This window comes from Cryptotermes secundus, unplaced genomic scaffold (assembly GCF_002891405.2).
Source record: "Cryptotermes secundus unplaced genomic scaffold, Csec_1.0 scaffold318, whole genome shotgun sequence".
NCBI lineage: Eukaryota > Metazoa > Arthropoda > Insecta > Blattodea > Kalotermitidae > Cryptotermes > Cryptotermes secundus.
Genome location: NW_019730108.1, coordinates 3,729,922 through 3,749,276, shown reverse-complemented (window position 1 = coordinate 3,749,276; position 19,355 = coordinate 3,729,922). Strand labels below are relative to the sequence as shown.

The window sequence follows — 19,355 nt, the reverse complement described above, 5'->3', positions numbered from 1 at the left end:
CATTCGGACTGTAGCAGTCACATCATATTTGTCAGCACCAATCAGGAAGTCCACAACAAATTTGATTTCAAGTTAGTGATAAATTGTGCACATGGTTCTTGTTTATCTGTAGGTAAGAGTGAAGTGGCTTTACTTTATAATTGACGTGAGACGTTCAGGTTATCTAATTCAGCATAAAACACCCAGAAGCAGAAAGAATATCAGAATTCACTGTGTATTTTTTAATTAAGTGTATTAACTATTTCTTGGATGTGAAGGTGTGATTCATAGTATTTAAAGATGTTACTAATTTGGGTGTATTATTTAGCTATTTTAGTATAATGGTATTTAGTATTTAGTATTATGCCTTCAGTTATTTTATTATTTTTTTTGCCACATTATTATGTTCAGTATTGAACTTGTGAACGTGTACATATTTAAGGTTTTCAAGGTTTCATCTTCCTTCAGTTATTTTATTATTTGGCTACATTATTATGTTCAGTATTGAACTTGGGGAAGGTATATTTATTTCAGATTTTCAAGGTTCATTCTATGTATTCCTCCGGTTGTGTTATTGTTGAGGTGAGTCAAGTCAAAGTCACATTGCGACTGACGATCAGTCAGTCAGTGAGTCTTGGTGGCGAGCCCAATCTGGGGCTCATGACCAGATATTAATTATTACCGTTTGACAGTTACGGTCTTGCTTCTGTGAGGCGCCTTCTCTGACGAGAGGACGGGTCTGTCTTTTGTATATGCTGTTGGCTCTTGCCAGCACAGTCTTTCTCGGGTCCAAGTCCCTTGGGACTCACGACCATATTTTACTGTCTCAGAATTGAGACTTGAGAGAGAGAGAGAGAAAGAGAGAGAGACACACACACACTTACGGATCATCTTCAGAGGAACATCAATATTTATTCGGAAACCACCATCACAATAGGTGTTCTGATTGCTAAATTACATACACATGTTGTATATGGAGGCAATTAAGAAGGAAATTTGATTAATAGAAAGATCAAGTCAAAATTTAAGACATAGACTGTACAAAAAGGAAAATAGTGTGGCGCCTGGACTTTCACGGATGTATTTACACTTATTTCCAAATTTATTTAGTTCCCCTAGCCAGAAGGCAAACTTTCGAGGGAGTACGTGACTGATTTCGAATAACATCCTATCACCACATCGTTAAAAGTCCAAGAACAAGGCCAGTGTACAAAGTAAGGAATACCCATATCCTCAAACAGAGATGTGTTGTCACGAGGGGAAAGTTCTGCCAGAGGCTTCTGGAGAAACTACCCCTAAGAAACGTATATAAACTCACTAAAATAAACTGACGACAGCTTTCTGATCAGTTATTCAGAGTCGGGGACTCTGTGCTGTTTAGAGACTCGGCCGTGCCATTGGCCTTAGGCAATAACCTGTTTCTCTATTGTACTTATGTATTCTGTGTAATAAACACCTTGTTTCAAGCTAATTCTTTGACAGTCAACTTCATCACCACAAGGCAACGGAACTACGGCTCCCGCTCGGCCAAGCACTCCATCGTCCAACCTTAGGGATACGACACACACATAATGCCTGGAATATACAATGTACACAATATTCAACTTTTCACAATCACAGCAGCCTTCCTGGTATTAAAACTTTTAAAGTGATTAAAAAAATTAGCTTACCTGGACTTAAATATATTTAATAGACATGGACAAATAGAAATGGAAATATTGAGGTGAGCCTCTCCAGTTACTCTTATAAACCCTCAGTCGGACAGCGGAAAATGCACCTCGCTTCAGTGTTGCGTACTCTCCGTGCTTACAGAGGCATTGCTGGGCAACGCTACTGAGAGATGATTACTGCAACGCTGCATAGCAACCAGTGCACTTCTTCTGCACCGCAAGACAAACACCGCTTTCCTTACTGTTGGGTAACCTCGTTCCATATCCCGTTGCCCAAAAACGGTTTGTCATGTCACAATTTTGTAGCGTGGATGACCAGATTGCTGCTAGGTAACGAACCGTTAAACACCCCGCGACCGAATACACGCAAGACAACAGTAAAAGAATGGCCGTTTATATGCAACGACCTGTAAACAACCTCTCTTTAAAGGAAGTAGGTAGTATAAAAGACACGAACCAAATTGGTTCTAAATTTAAACAAAGTTTTATAAACCACATTTGTAATAAACTAATTATAATAATTTATAAATATTTTAATATATTCATGCACATCGTTGTGGTTGTTAAAGGCTCAGTTTTATATTCATGACATAATGGCTCGGTTCGGCTCGGAGAAAACACCACTTTTCTTATTGTTGCGTAATAGTTGTGTTTACAGATGTCTGTTGCTCGAAGATTCCTGCATGGCGTAAATATACCACAATATTGTATGTATGTCCTGATATTGAACAATCACATTGTAATAGTAGTCTCCGCTTCTGTTGATATGACGTTCTGAAGATGGTCTCCCAGACCGAAACATGTCAAGGATGAAAGATTAAAATGTAGGAAAAGGACACATATCAATCACACTGGATGGAGTTGGTAACCTTTCAAGATATTGCTAGTGTATACCTTCAATATTGGCCATATTATTCTGTTCAGAATTGAACTTGTGAACATGTATATATTTCAGCTTTTCAAGATTTATTACATTGCTTCAGTTATTTCGTTGTTTTGGGTACATTATTTATTTTTTTATTATGTGCATATTCCTTCAGTCATTTTATTATGTTGGCTTTTGCTTTTCATATATTTTTAAATGCAATCCTGTTAGCAAGAGTGTATTTCATATTGCCAAGTTTTGTCATACTGCAGATATAAATAATAAATGGGAAATTCAGTATTATTTCTTGCTATACATTAGAGGTACATTAATGTAACCGAAAAACTATGTTCTGCATAGCTTTCAAGTGTAAATTGTGAGCAAAATTATGAAGTTGAATACAGGTATTTCTGATGGAAACAATTGTTTTCCAAGTCTACCCACCTTCAACTTCGCTAAAGACAAGTATTCTGTGTATGATGTAGTGTCCATTGCCTTTCAGTAGGGAGATGTGGGATTGACGTAAATTAAATGTTCATACTTTAACAGCTACTGGTGAGAAAAATTCGAGGGACATGAGCAAAGTGATATTAAAGTTACTTAAGAAAACGACGGAATAAGAATCTATGCAGTAAAAGCATTAAGGTTGGAAAATTATTTATTTCAATGCACGTAGACAGGTGCTATGATAGCATACCTCCTTACCGATCGTGCTCTCGGCGCTGGTGGCTGCCACTTTGTATCGATGAACATCGATGAACTTGGAGCTGAGTACAGCACTAACGTCTTCGTGACGTCATGTGACCATGTTTCCTACCAATAATATTGAGTAGGACTGCTTGTCATTCGTGGAATATGCAGACTGACGCAAGTTTGAACGTATTTCTCACGAAGGCTACAGTAAGCGTTAAAGGTCGTAATTTTTTGCTCATGTTTCGAGATTATATAAGCAATATTTAATGTTTGGTTGGTGTGTGTGTTATGTGTATGCTTTTTAATTTGTTTCTTGCATCACTCCAAAACCCAGTACTCTTACATGCCAGTAGTTTGTTCGTGCATTTTGAGATAGGTGTGTTTTCATTTTAATGACCAATCATCGATCTGTAATTCATTATTACAGCTCTTACGCACAGTACGCAGCATATGAAGGTAATGCGATAATCGTCAATTTTGAGAGCATTTGAAGTTCAACGCATGAGGTGGAACGGTAAAGGTGCGTAATGGCGGGGCTGGTGACGGATATAGATGGCGGCATGCTTGAAGGTGTAAGTATGTATTTCGTGCATAGTGCGTACCAAGTTTTAATAGTATATTTCAGCATCCTGTCTTCTATCTATAGTGCAACAATATCAGTATAGATTTAGATGACGGAAATCCATATTTAATTCTCTAAAATGTTTTAAATATCATGAATTTATATATAGATATATACATATTCTGTGTATGCCCTGCGTGTTTCGGCCACATAGGACCATCTTCAGGCAACGTATTTTTAAGGAATCCACTGCACTGTGAACTTTGTCAATAATACCCATAAAGTATGTCATTATTATTATTATTAATTTTTGTGTTGTAGGATGTCTGTTATTCCTGTCTTTTTCCCTCTGTCCTTATGCCTTGCTATTCCTGCCTTTTCCCTCTGTCCTTATGCCTAAGCTGTGGAGGTAAAGGTCCTCAATATCTTAATCTCTTTACTATATGAGAGGTCAGCTTCATGATCTGAGCACAGAAGTTCCAGGTTAATTGTGGATTTGCTGGGGAAAGAGATGAATTACAGCACAACCTGGCCAGCCAGCCCATAGGTATTCACTGTACCAATAAAGCTACAGTGTGAGCATTAGATTTAGTTTTCTACACACAGAAAATGGGGAAATGACAAAATGAAATAGATAAAGATGTAGAAATCTGTCTTGTATTGTGAGAGAATAATAAGAGAATGTTTTATAACAGTTATGACTGGACAAAATGTTTGTTACATTTGTAATTAATCTTGTATTGCTTGTAACAGGGAGGCCAGATCCTTAGGATGGCATTAGCATTTAGTGTCCTTAAGAAGAAACCAGTTCGAGTATTTAACATTCGTGCTGGGCGGAGTAACCCTGGATTAAGAGCCCAACATCTGAAAGGTATTTTTCATACAATGACAGCTAATAATATTTGAGCTTATGTAAAGAAAAAGATTTTGAAATGTCCATAGTGGAATTAGTGGATTATAAAGGAGTTACTGCGTGTATTTATAGATCACCTGATGGTGACTTTTGAATATTTCTAAAAAATTTGGAAATAGTAATTCAAAAAGTGCTATCAATATATATATAAATATATATACATGTTATGGAATATAAATGTTATGGAAGATAGTGCAAGATCACGTGAATTAAAAAAGTTCCTGCTGCTGTACAATTTGGTCAGTACAATAACATCTCCAACTAGAATCACAGTGGAAGTGTCAGGACTGATAGACGTTATTGTAACAAACAAGCAGGCTTTCGAATGCTCACCAGTGCTTTTGGATCTGGGTTATTCAGATCACTTGGCACAAATGCTAAAGATACATGTTAATATTCCAAATAGAGGACTCATAAAAGATCAGGAAAAGACAGTCTACCAAAGGAAATATTTATGAGTTTAATTATTTATCTAAAAAAAGAATTATGGCAGGAGAGTCTTTCTATCTCAGACGTTAATACATGCTTTTATGGACATGATCCTTTATCATTATAATACAGCATTTCCACTAAAAACTGTTTATAGAAGTAACTTAAGGAAAAATAATTGGATTACACAAGGAATATGAATTTCGTGTAAAAGGATGAGATTGCTAAATAGTTTTAAAAAAACATAATTTTTTTAGGGATATGCAGGACTACATAAATAGATACCATGTAATTTATAAGAGAGTCAGCAAAGAAGCTAAAAGAATAGATAATGATAAGTATATTTTAAGGGCTAAAAATAAAATGAAAGCTATGTGGCATGTAATAAATAAAGGAGTTGGAAAATCTTTGAAACATGATAAAAAAATGAATTACACTTTGGAACTAATATAATATCAGATCCCCAAGAAGGGGCAGATATGTTAAACAAATTCTTTGTCAAAATAATTGATGATCTTGTGAATCGAAATATTAGTAAAAATGGGAATTATGCACAGGTGCTGAAACAGAGGATAAATAGTTGTCCAAAAACAGTGTTGCCTTATCCAGTTACTGAAGATGAAATAGAATGTGTAACGTTTAAAAGGCAAACTTTCAGCAGATTATGATGAAATTCCAGAATATTTAGTGAAACAGTGTATAAAATATATACAAAACCACTTGTTCACATTTACAGTGCCTCATTAAGTTCAGGCATTTTCCCAGACAGATTAAAAAAATAGCAAAGGTAAACCTATGTATAAAAAGGACATTCATGATGTAAAAAATTATAGACCTATATCCATTCTATCAGTATTTCACAAAATACTAGAAAAAATAATGTATAATACCTTCTTTAGTGGAAAATAACCTAATAACAGAAGCCCAGAATGTCTTTAGAAACAATAAATCAACAGACACAGCAAGTCAGACGTTTACTGAAAGTATATAGGAGGCATTAGATGTAGGAATTCATGCTATAGGACTATTCTTTGATTTAACAAAAGCATATGATGTGGTAAATCAAGATATATTATTAGATAAATTATATTCATATGGCATAAGAGGTGTGCCAAACCTGTGATTCAAGTCTTATTTGTCAAAGCGATTGTTGAGGTTGGGGACACAGTTTGTAGAAATCCCCTTAGACAAAGTTACACTTGGTCATGTACATACATACTACGCTGTACGAGTACATACTTGAAGTGATATGTTTTATTAAAAAAATATAAAGACTTGATGAAAAAAAAATGTGGACATCCATAATTACAATACACGAGAACTAAATTTACATGTAAATCATTGCAAGCAGTTCTTTAAAAAAAAGGCGTTATAAATATGGGTATCGCCTTGTATAATAAGGTCCCTAAGCAGATAAAATTAAAAAAGAATTTTAACTCTTTTTAGAGGGGCTTAAAATCCTTTCTGTTGAAACATTCCATTTATTCCGTTGATGAATTTATGTCCCTTTAATTCTGAAGTGAGTGAGTTATGGTTTTATGTTATGACAAATATCTTGTCCTCACTTAATAAAAAGAAATGTTGGATGTTGGCTTTCTTTTGGTATTGAACTGTTGCAAGTGGGACGATGTATTGTATGATTGATGTGTATGAAGTCTGTAGGTAATTAAGTTTCATAGTATAGTTGACTCATGTATGACTCATATGTATGTTATATTAATATGTAGTTATTGACTTGTTCTGTATCCGGAGGTTGTATCACCAGAATGGATTCTTGGAACAAATAAGTTGATAGAATGATTGATTAATTGGAAGGAATGTGGAGAGAAGTGGTCATAGTGTGATGTAAGGTACTATTTGGCATTTTATGGAGTGACTAAGGAATACCATGAGAAACCTAAATCAGGATACACAGTGTCTTGGCTGAAATTTGAACTAGTTATCTGCCCAATAGAAGCCAGAAACACTTCCGTTTCAGCCAACATGCTCATTGCATTATGTTTCTTTTGCATTTTCTGTATTTGTCTGGTGTCTTGTTGGGTAGATTCTAAGACTACATGACTGGACCCCTTTATATCCTGGTATTTTTACCTATTTAATATTCAGCAACTGATTATACACTGCTACTGTAACATGATTTTATTATTTGACCACGCAAGGAGGATCTGTTATTAATTTTGATTTACTGTACCATGGGGCTGTTCAGTTTGGTGTTCTATACAGGTTCAGATAGCCATGGTAGCTACATAGCATATGCATGCACACGTGGATGCCCACACACACATTGTTAAGACAGTGCATGTGAATTGGAAACAATGGATGACTTGATAGATTGCTTTGAATACAGTTTTTCAAATATTAATGAAAGAATGATGATTAAATTAATTACTTGTAAGTAAGTGATGTTTTAATGTATTTAGGTGTGGAGGTTGTTCGTGATATAAGTGAAGGGAAGCTGAAAGGAGGAGAAATTGGCTCCACAGAAATTGTTTTGCATCCAGGAAAAGTAAAATGTGGAGAATACTCAGCTGATACAGGGACAGCTGGGTGAGTGCTTCTATTCACGTAACAAAGTATGTTTGTACACAGGTGCAGCAGGGAAGAACAAGTCATGTAACTGCCCCCCCCCCTCCTTCTTTTTTTTAAATAAAAATAGGCAGAAATATAAAATATATTAATACAAAAAATTGGGCTGCACCATAGCTCAAGCGGTTAGTTGCTGGCTTCCCACTGTGGCGGTCGGGTTTGATCCCGGGTCTGGTCAAGTGGGATTTGTGGTGGACAAAGTGGCGCTGGGGCAGGTTTTCTCCTAGTACTTGGGTTTTCCCTGCCAATCTTCATTCCACCAATTGCTCCACAATCACACTCACCTATCATCTGGGGCTGGTACAATAGGCCAGAAGTGGCCGCAGTACAAGGGACATAGTCCCACCCCACTATCAATAAAAAATACAAAAAATGAAATCTATTTTTAAGAGCAATTTTGTTAGTTTATCATGAAACTTTTTCACCAGTCACTGCACTTATCCTCCCATCATCTCTCTGTATTCCATGTTTTTGAGCATACCAGCCTTCCTCACATCATGTTAGATCACTTCATATTTAACATAGTGTTGTTAACTCCATTCATGATGCCTAATCATGGCATCACTGTGAACTTGCAGAGTGAGAGCAAGATGTGTGAAAGCACAGCAAACTATATCATGACTCTTAATTCCACCTTAACAGCTATTAAGAGTATGTGCCCAGCATTTTATATTCCAGGGGAGCCAGCATGGGTTAGTTGGTAGAGCAACAGGATTGTGGATTGGATGACTAAGGAATGAGGTTTCAATTCCCAGCAGAGGGGTAAGAGATTTTCCTCTCCCACATAATGTCCAGACTGTTCCGGGGGCCTGGGGTAAAGTTGACCACTCAACTCCATCTAATGACAAAGTCAAAAATGGCAGAGCTATTTCTCCACCCCCTCATGGGACTTAATGTTGCTTAATTAATTAAGCTCACATGTGACTTTACCTCTACTTTGATGGTGCTCTTAATTTCCTGGATTATATAGCATTGAATGATAAGGTGACTAGTGAAGGAGGAAGTGGATGGGATGTGGAAGGAAGTAGTCATGGCTTTGTTAAAGCTGCTGTCCCAGCAGTTGCCTGGAAGGGGTTAGGTAAGTCACAAAAGTTGTCACTCAGGATAGCAGGTCTTTGGGCCAAGACCTTCAGACCTTCCAATACAAAGCAGGAGCTTGACTATGACAGTACAGAGCATGGTGGAAACTGGAGTAGGTCATTTGAAGTGATGGATGCATTCCTGAAGACCTCTCATAATTCAAGAGAAGTTTTCTCATGGGAATAAATGTATTGCTGAATTTTTTGGGATTCACAGTATTTCAAACTATGCGTGTAAAATGAGACTTATTAGCATTTTTTATATGTCACTATTTCAAATTTGCATAAAATTGACTGCACTATATTACAATTTTATTCCATTTGTTAGGTGATTGCTATAAGGTTTTAGTTTTGAGGGTTGAAGGATCTCAGCTTCTTGTTGGGACCAGTTGTATATCAAGGCAGTTTGCTGCTTTCTTATGACACAGTGTACTGTAGTCTGTTAAACAGGGTCCTAACAGAAAGTTCCTGGATTAGGTCAGAAAAGAAATGCTGGCTTAACTTAATTTTGGCTGCCATCTCCTTCAAAATGGCTTTGCGATTCCTTTTTGATGTCAGACACCATTTCAAATTATTATCCTTTCAGTTTGGGAAACAAAGTGAAGTAAAATCTAAGAATGGCAAGTATGGAGGCTGGGGAATGATAACTATGTTGTTAGTCACAGACTGTGGTTTTCAAGGATGTGTGGGTGGGCACGTAGTCGTGATGAAGGAGCCAGTTGAGGTTGCACCATTTTTTTTTTAATTCACATAGTGGGGGTCCAGCTGGGTCCACTTGACATATCAGACACTGATTGGCGTATTGTACCTGCCCCTGGTGATTATGATGATGGAGAATTTGGTGGAATGAAAACTGGCAGGGGAAACCAAAGTACTTCGAGAAAACCTGCCCCAGTGCCACTCTGTATGCAACAAATCCCACTTGACCAGACCCGGGCTGTCGTGGTGGGAAGCCAGAGACTAACTGCTTGAGCTATGGCGTGGCCTTGGTTGCGCCATAGTTCTAGAATTTTTTGTAGTACATTTTCTCTCAGGCGTCTCAGAACATCACAGTGAAAGTCAGAGATGACTGTAGTGTTAGGAGGAAGAAATTCACGGTGAAGAAAAGAATGAGCATGCTTTTTGTTGAACTGCGGATCTGCTGCGCCTTTTTTGCTCTTGGCGATTTTTTACACTGCCGCTGTAATGATTGTTACTCTGTTTCTGGATCACAACTGTAAATCCAACTTTTTTCACCCGTTATGATCCTAGATATAAAAGTTGGATCCTCATTAGCCTTCTCTCATAAATCAAGACACGTGTTCACGTGCCGCTGAGTCTGATCATTTGTCAAAAGTCGGGAAACAAAACTTCATGGCAGTTTAGCTCTTGTTCAAATTTTTTGTTAAGATCTCCTAGCAGACCCCATAACTGATCCCAGTGGTGACTGCGAGCTCATGGATTGTTCAGTGATGGGCTTCATGGATGAGATCTCAAAATTTTTCAACATTTTCTGGCGTTTGGCTGGTGCTTGGCTGCCCTGAACATTTGTCTTCTTCAACTGGCACTCAACCAGCCTGGAAACTTGAATGCCATTCAAAAACCGCTGCCCAGCTTAAAGAATGTTCTCCAAAAGCCTTACAAAGCATTTCAAGGGTTTCCGTAGCGGATTTACGGAGCTTCATGCAAAACCCGATGCAGACACATTGCTAAATTTTGCCATCCATCGCAGACAAGATGAAACAAAAGAAGCACTCATGTAAAAACGTGTGTTCATAGCGCAGTGTCACGTGGCCGACTGATGCAATAGGCTTGGGGAAGTGTGACGTTGGTCTCCCCTCTCATCTTCTTTCACCGAGGCAGTTACAACAATAACAGTCCAGGAACTTTCCGATACCACCCAGTAGAGTATTCACAGATTCTTCAGTGCATAGTTGGATTACTAAAAAACAATAATGGTATTAAGTTGTTGTAGTTTATTATTAATGTTTAATAAATTTATTATAAAATACATAATTTATTAATACACTTAATTTTAATCTAATCTTATTATCCTTTGTTTTTGAGGGAATCCATGGCTACCACAATTCCTTCCATACCCTTATGGAAATAATTTAAGCCACATACTATGAAACTACCATTACATTATTTTCTTCAGATTCCTACCTGTTTAGCATCCATGATCTTTTTTCCATTTTATTCAGCACTCTTTTCAATTCAAATAATGTAATGAATTAATTGAAAGAAACAACATTGGAAGTTTCTGCCAGTTGTAGTTGTGGTTAAGTGGTTAGAATCGAGCTTTATATTTAAGAATTTAGAAGTTTGATTCTTGGCCTATAGGTCACTTATCCTGAGTGAGGTTTTGTGGCTTTCTAATTCTTCACAGTTATCCTTTCAGTTAACTGCTTGTAACATTTGTAATTGAGAAATAAGCCATTGATCGCAGGCCATATCATCACCTGAGCAACAGATTTTACGAAACTGGGTTTGAAGTTAGGGAATCACTTGCAGTTTGAATATGATGAACCAAGACATATTCTGAAATCTCACCCATGCTGTTGAGGCAAACCTGTGGTATTTGTGGAGATGGCACAACAAAATATGGAAAATCATAAAACTACACTGTGTCAATGTCACCAAAAGTGAAGTTAGAACACAGTGCTGGGAAGTCAATATGTATTCTGTTGTGACTACTTCTGGCCCACATAATCAGCAATAACATATATTTTTTTTTTTAGATCTGTACACAAACTGTCCTGGTAGCAAGGATGGCTAAGTAGTTTGAATACAGAACACATGTTGTATATCTGCATATTTTATGTATTGAAATATGACACTGAAGCAACATGGACAGACTTCCTCTGTAGTATTGGTTGAAACAGTCTAGCTTCAGCAAGGCACGGAAGTAAACACTTTTGCTCCTAGCCTCCAATGAATTGGTTCAGTCACTTGACTGTACTTTGCTTAGGTGATAGGTTGGTGATATTTTGAAGAGGACTGCACTATTTTCTTGGGTGTCATGATGTATGTTCTGGTAAATGTTGACAGAAGTTTCTGCAAAACTTTAGTAAACTTCTGTTGGACCATGTTATCACATCCCAGAAGATAGTACTTTTCAGTCACTGCTGTGAAAACTTCAGTCTCACATGATTGTACTTTGTTCAGGAGCATCTGTTTGCTGATCCAAGTTGCTCTTCCATGTATTCTGTTCAGCAGTGGAGTGACCATACTCAAACTGAGAGGAGGAACTAATGCAGAGATGGCTCCTCAAATTGACTATATGACTGAGGTAAAGTGAGCTTGGTGTTTGTAACACCGTTTCAGTAACCCATAACAAGTACAAATTTATATTTACATTTAAATAAAGTAAGACTGATTACAATACAGGTGTAGCAGAAAATTCCTGAACTAGGTGAAAAAACAACTACTGGCTTANAAGACTGCTTTCTTCATAGTCACCGCCGTGAAAGCCTCAAATCTTACATACTGGCTTAACTGACTCAATTTTGGCTGCCATCACCTTCAAAATAGTCTCCTTGGGAATGTATACAGCAATGCCATTGTTTCTTTCATGCTTCAAAAGCACCATGGAAGTCATTTTCCTTATTGCTGTCAAGTACCACTTGTGATTCCCTTTGGATGTCAGACACTGTTTCAAAACATCGTCCCTTCAGTTTTGTTTTAAATTTGAGAAACAAAGCGAAATCACGGGGCTAAGTTCAGTGATTAGGGAGGCTGGTGAATGATAACCATGTTGTTATTAGTCACAGACTCTGCGGTTTTCAGGGACATTTGGGCAGGCATGTTGTCTTGATGAAGGAGCCACTTGTGGTTGCACCAAAGTTCTGGTCTTTTTTGTCACATTTTCTCTCGTGTGTCTCAAAATGTCACAGTGAAAGTCAGAGTTGATCATAGTGTTAGGAGGAAGAAAGTCAGGTGAAAAAAAGAACTCCTGACCTGCCATGCGTTTTTTGCTCTTGGTGATTGTGGGCTCTTCCATTGCGATAATTGTTGCTTTGTTTCAGGGTTATAACCGTAAATCCAACTTTTGTCACCCATTATGATCCTAGAGATAAAACTTGGGTCCTTGTTAGCCTTCTCTCATATCTCAAGACACACATTTATGTGTCACTGCGTTTGATCATTTGTCAAGAGTGGGGGGGGGGGGAACAAAATTCGTGGCAGTGAAGTGCATGTTTAGATTTTCTGTTAAGATCTCCTGACAAACTCCATAACTGATCCCAGTGGTGTCTGTGAGCTCATGGATTGTTAAGCCATGAACTTCATGGATGAATTCTCAAATTTTTGCAACATTTTCTGTCATTTTGCTGTTGCTTGGTCACCCTGAAAATTCATCATCTTCAATTGACACTCAACCAACCTTCAAACGTGAGTGCTATTGAAAAACCAGTCCCGCTTAAAGAATGTTCTCCGAAAGCCTCACAAAGCATTTGAAGGGTTTCAGTAGCAGATTTACTGAGCTTCATGCAAAACTTGATGCAGACACATTGGTTGATTTTACCATCCATCACGGACAAAATGAAACACGAAGTCAAAAAGGCACTTGTGTAAAAACAGTGTGTGTTCACAGAACAGTGTCACATGGCAGACAGATGCAATAGGCTTGAGGGAGTGTGTTCTGAATTGTTGTATCACCTGGTACATTATACGAGGGCAAACCAAAAAGTCTTTGGCCTTATTTTTTTTTCGGCCACAATAATACAGATACAGGGAAATCAAAATACAGGGAGTGTCCTAAGTACCTTTGACTATTTTTCCACATAGTCACCACCCCGGTTCAAGCATATGTCCCTTCGCACTAATAGTTTGGAGATGCCGCTGTTGTAGAATTCAGCCGGTTGAGCACGGAACCACTGCTGGACAGCGGTTTTCATGTTGTCGGAAGTGAACCTCTGACCTGCCAGGAACTCCTTCAGTGGACTGAACACGTAATCACTGGGGGCAAGGTCTGGACTATACGGTGCATGCTCCATAATCTCCCATCTGAATGACTGCAGTCGGGCGGTGGTCCTGTTTGCCACATGAGGCCTGCCGTCATGGAGGGGAGAACCACATTGTCCATGAGAGTCCCCGGGCGCTTTTTCCTGATGGCAGCTAGCAGACATGCGAGTGTGTCACAATAGCTGTCAGCGTTGATGGTGGCACCTTGTGGCATGAAATCCAGCAGGAGTGGTCCTCTGTGATCCCAGAAGACCATGCCCATCAGCTTCTCGATGGATGGCATTCTGCAGAATTTCTTCATGACAGGTGAACTGGGATGTTTCCACACCATGCTCTGCTGCTTGGATTCTGGAGTGAAATGCAATACCCACATTTCATCTCCAATGACAATGAGATCCAGGAACCTTTCACCCTCCTCGGAGTAATGCTGCAAATGTTGCAGTGACATCATTCTCTTGGCCTTGTTCAGATCATCCAATAGCTTAGGCACCCACTGACATGAAACCTTGCGATACCCCAAGGAATTGTAAACAGTATTGTAAACACTGCCATACGAAATGCCAAGCTTCTTGGAAATGACTTTCAAGTGCACATGCCGATCTGCTTTCACCATTGCATCCACGTGGCAATGTTGTCCGTTGTGAGCGAGGTGCGAGGCCGCCCTGACCGCTCATTGTCATTAAGGTCTTCCCAGCAATTAGTGAATTCACAACATCACCACTGCACACTTCTCAGAGCGAGACATTTGTTTCCATATGTTGGCTGCATTTCCCTATGGATCTCGATGGGTGTTCGTCCCTTGCTCCATAGAAAACGAATAACAGTTTGCTGCTCATACGGCATGGACATGTTGAGCACACCAGCTATCTTCGCTGACTGACAGCGGTGCAGTGCTGCAGAGCAGCTGAAGTTAATGCTGGGCCGATCCAAGCATACCCTGTTGCATCAAATGTATAACCCGGTTACTCAATCACACTAGTATTTTGGCTGAAAAAAGTAAGGGTAAAGACTTTTCGATTTGCCTTTGTACTTGCATCTGCTTTATGTATTGTGACATTTGTCGTATGGTTTCAGTCTTTGATTATGCCTTGAAACAAATTTTAGAATGTATACCCTTAGAATTTTCTCTTTATGAAGTAAATATAAGACTATTCCTAATGGGTGGTACATACAAGACATGCATTTTTAAAATCCCTCCCAAACGTTTCTGAAGGTAAATTGAATATATACATATAATTTTCAGTTGTATGTCACTAAAACGTGAAATTCCTATATAGTGTGACTTAGAAAGGACTGTGAACTTTTGAAATGAAAGAAAATCAGCTTTTAGTACTTACTGTAGCCATTTGACTGCAAATAAAACACTGAAATCCTACTGCTGAAAATTTCATGAAATTTACCTATTTGGAGGAGAGATTAAATGCTATGTTATGAACCACATTTGATTGTTTTTTTTTCTGCAAATATGATGATGTAAAGAATGTCACTTCCTAACAGTGGTGTGAAAGGAGGGGTTAAAAATTACTTAGGTGTGTGCGTGATTTTGTAAGGTCTTCTTCAGTTTTTGGTTATGATATATCATGAACATTACTGACTCCATGGATGAGGCTTTGGTCTACTCCAACTCCAGGATTGAAATTTGTTCTTCCATTATTAGGCCTTCCTATGTTTCATCTTCTGTCTGTTTGTAATCTATGTGGTCATATGGTATTCAGTCCATATCCATTCCGAAAACATGCTCATACCAATTGACTATAAGTTCCAGTAGTTTTAATGGTATTTTTGAGCCATTGTCTTATATTTTTTAGGACTATAGCCATATTTTTTTGAATATAGTTTGTTGTAGTGTTTCTAATAGTTGCTGGAATATATGTAACTTAGTTTCGGCATCCTTTGTTTGGGTATAAGAAACTGTGCATCCTAAATAAAAAGAGTTGACATGTTCTGTTATTTGGTTATTTATCACAGTTTTAAGCCTTAGATGTTCTGTTGCTTAAAACCCAACTTGAAAACAGGATGGAAACTCATGAAGCTTATCTGGAGATGTTTAATATGTGCTCCATTAGTTATTGTACATTTTATTGAGTACTTTTTGTGGGTCTGTAAGCCATATTATTGTCGTACAAAATTATTTACTTATAGGAAGCTCCTTCTGCTTCCCAGATGTAAAATAAATAAGACAGTTTACAGTATATATAATCATGAGGATGGATGAGCTAGTAGAAACCAATAGCTATGCACAAATAAGTGTAAGTTCACAATGTTATGTCAGGTATAACGGTTATGACCAGTAGCTCTATTACATTTTTAATTTTGTACAAATCTCTGTTATTTCTTTCCAGGTATTTAGACCACTCCTGGAGAGATTTGGAGGTACCTTTGATTACAAAATTATCACAAGGTTAGTAAATAGATTTTGTGGAAGTTTTAGGTATGTGGAGAGAACAAGAGAGTTAGGAAAGGCCCTACTATATGTTTTAAGCTTTTTTACTTTTGACCTGTGATTTAAAAGTTTAAGAGAAACCTGCATACCATTCCATTGTTAATATTCATATGGCTTATTCTGATTGGTATATGACAGTATAGTCATGTGAATTAATGCATTATGTGGGAAACTATGTCCATTATGCATTGACTCTTGAAGAACTTATTAAGTGTTAAAAATGCATATGTTGTAAACATTTGGATTGAAGTGAAAGAATATTGTTGCATTTTACTTATGGCTGTGTACCTTTATGTAGTTAGTTAGTCAGTTATTAGAGGGGGTGGGTTTCCCCATGCACTGAGACCAGTATTGGTCCATTGTGCTTCCCTCTATGATATTCTACCAGTCTCTATACCCTACCGATATTGGTGCTTACCATCAGTCCCGCCCAGCCAGCGAGACCGGCTCTACTAGCTGAGAGGTATCTATAATGCTTCCCCCATCTACCAGAGGTATTAGAGACTGCTGTTGGGCGGGAAACGTCCGTAATTTGGCTCAGTGACCCCCTTTGGAGATATGAGGTTCTTTTACGTGCCGTAAAGCTACGACATGGGACCCACGGCTTAAAGTCCCTCCCGGAGGACTTGTTCCCTGAATTTTTCCGCCCTTAAAAATTCCATGACCTCCGCCGGGTTTTTGAACCCGCGTACCACGAGTCATGAGGTGGGAACTTTACCTCTAGACTACGGAGGCCGCTTACCTTTATGTAAAACAAAGAACAAACTCCGTGGCCTGTAGTCCACAACTGAACTATACCGACTGAGTGACTGCCACTTGTGGGCAAAGTTGGTGCCAACTTTGGTGCATAGAGGGTGTTGTGTGGTCAGTGCAATGGATCCCCAAGGTTTTCTAGACTGGAGCCACTATTTCCTTGAAATAGCTCCTCAGTTATCCTCAGGAGGCTGAGTGGACCCTGTTCCATATCCACTACTTCTAAGAAAATCTGGTGTACCTTTGTGACAGCATGCTAAAAAGTAATATAATTGGAATAGATATTTCACTGAAACGAAAACAAGTTCTTTTCTTGAACTCTGTTCCCTAATTAATTTACACACTTACTTCACACATACTTGTGCAGTCCATACACTTCCACCAAAGTAGAGGTAGTGTCATAAGTCTAGTTGCAGTGGTGGTAGCAGCGGCGGCGGCCATGGTAAACATTGTGATTATTGTGATGGTTGGGATGGTGGTGATGGGCGTGGTGGTGGGTATCAATTCGAATGTTTTCTAAAGTCTGTAATTATATCGCTCTCCTCTTCTTAGTTCCATACTGTTTGCTAATTGTTAATCCTTTCACTTCTGTGTTATAGTGGTAAGAAGGGTATGTTTCGCTTAGTGGGGTGTGGCGTCCAACTGGGTCCACTTGGCACAGCGGCCACTGATTGGCCTATTGTAGCCTGCCCCGGGTGATTATGATGACGGGGAATTTGGTGGAATGAAGATTGGCAGGGGAAACCGAAGTACTCGGAGAAAACTCGCCCCAGTGCCACTTTGTCCACCACAAATTCCACTTGACCAGACCTGGGATCAAACCCAGGCCACCACGGTGGGAAGCCAGTGACTAACTGCTTGAGCTATGGTGCAGCCAAGGAGGATATGTTACTAGAGGATTGCCAATGATGGTCTAGTAAAGTGTAAAGGCCAATGACTGTTTAGCAATCAAAGCTCACAAATCATTAAGCTGTGTTAATTAATTTCTATTAAGTTAAATTTCTTTCTTTTAGAGGTTACTATCCAAGAGGTGGAGGAGAGGTGCATATAAGAGTGAAACCTGTGAAACAGTTGAAGGCCATCGATCTGGTCGAGAGTGGCGACGTTGTACGAATATGGGGATGGGCATTTGTGGCTGGTTCTCTTCCCATTAAGGTAAAATCAAAGAAATAAGTTTTCTTGGAGAAGAACCAGATGAATTTAGAATATTGTTGATTGGGCCCAACTGAGTAGGTTTTGTATGAAGGAGACAGAATCCAGTCTCAGAAAGGTTGTTTTTTGAAAAATAAACAGGACTGTTTTTAGATGAAGATGATGATGGATATGCCCAAAAACATAACATATTGTAATGTGTTTTGCCACTGAAGACGCCGTTCAGATTGTTAATTGGTTTATTTAACAACCTACAAATTGTAACTACAATCACAACACAGTTGCGGGTTTACACAATTTATAAACCCTACACAATAATCTGTTAACTCTATCTTCACTAGTCTTCACTTATTCACAGTACAATATGGGAGCTATACCAGGGTCACTGTATTTCACACTCCCAATACCTTCTCACACTATCACTTCTAATCACACGTTCTGGTATTCTTCTTTCCGCGTTCATGATTTGCTTGCTACAACTGAACTCGGCGACTGTTACAGTTCAACTGACTTCTTAGGCCGTGTGGTTCTCTTATAAACCCTCAGCCAGACAACGGAAAACGCCTCGCTTCCCTGTTGCCTAGTCGCCTTGTTTACTGGTGTTGCTGGGCAATGCTGTTGAGAGTTGTTTACTGCTGTGTAGTAACCAGCGTGCTTTGGCTTGGCTCGGCTCACTTTGGCTCTACTCGGCACGGCATGAAGAAACACCGCAGGGAAGGGATGTTTACCGATGGAAGGAGTGGGGGTATGTGACGTCACTCGTGAAACCGCAGAGCTCACACGACCCTCACTTCCTGTTACGCCATCCATGTCACAATATGTACTAATGTACCATCATTCCTCTGTTGCTGTTAATGGGCCGTTGTCTGGTTGGTTGGTTGTTTTGCAGGCATTTCCTAGCAATGGGTCTACATGCCACAGTATGATGTAATGAAATCAGAAGTGTTTAGAAGGAAAATCCAGTTTTGTATTAGGAAAAAAAATTATGAACATCATAAATGTGGGTTTTACATTATATGCAGTTGTCCTGTGTCACATCATGAAGGCATATAGAGTGAGTTAAGGTACAGCTTTGTACATTCTTAAACCTGGTACTAACTGGAGGTGAGTGATCGGCAACATCATGCTTCAGTCTCTTTATCCCTAGGAAAAGAGCCACTGGCCTACATTAGACAGGACACTGAGGATACAGAACAGCCTGCCAGCAAATAGCAGTGAAGAAAGTAAACCCACTGTTTTCAGGAACTGAACCTTTGTCATCCAGACTGTAACCATTTACTGAATTAT

The 19,355-nt window shown here is 38.8% G+C and overlaps 1 protein-coding gene across 4 annotated transcripts in view; it reads left to right on the top strand.

Annotated features, from left to right (window-relative positions):
* Positions 1 to 26: 26 nt before the first annotated feature.
* The window catches only part of LOC111866155 (RNA 3'-terminal phosphate cyclase), a 31,317-nt gene continuing 11,988 nt past the window's right edge, over positions 27 to 19,355 (top strand). For 2 of the 4 annotated variants that reach the window (XM_023854822.2, XM_023854819.2), the window contains exons 1-7: positions 3,324 to 3,427; positions 3,635 to 3,779; positions 4,523 to 4,640; positions 7,532 to 7,658; positions 11,924 to 12,047; positions 16,063 to 16,121; positions 17,930 to 18,071. In XM_023854822.2, coding sequence (XP_023710590.1) covers positions 3,735 to 3,779; positions 4,523 to 4,640; positions 7,532 to 7,658; positions 11,924 to 12,047; positions 16,063 to 16,121; positions 17,930 to 18,071 — 615 coding nt within the window. In that variant the 5' untranslated portion in view covers positions 3,324 to 3,427; positions 3,635 to 3,734. Of the gene's footprint in view, positions 113 to 3,315; positions 3,428 to 3,634; positions 3,780 to 4,522; positions 4,641 to 7,531; positions 7,659 to 11,923; positions 12,048 to 16,062; positions 16,122 to 17,929; positions 18,072 to 19,355 lie in introns of those variants that run through there. The other 2 variants (XM_023854821.2, XM_023854820.2) reach the window with 2 other exon arrangements.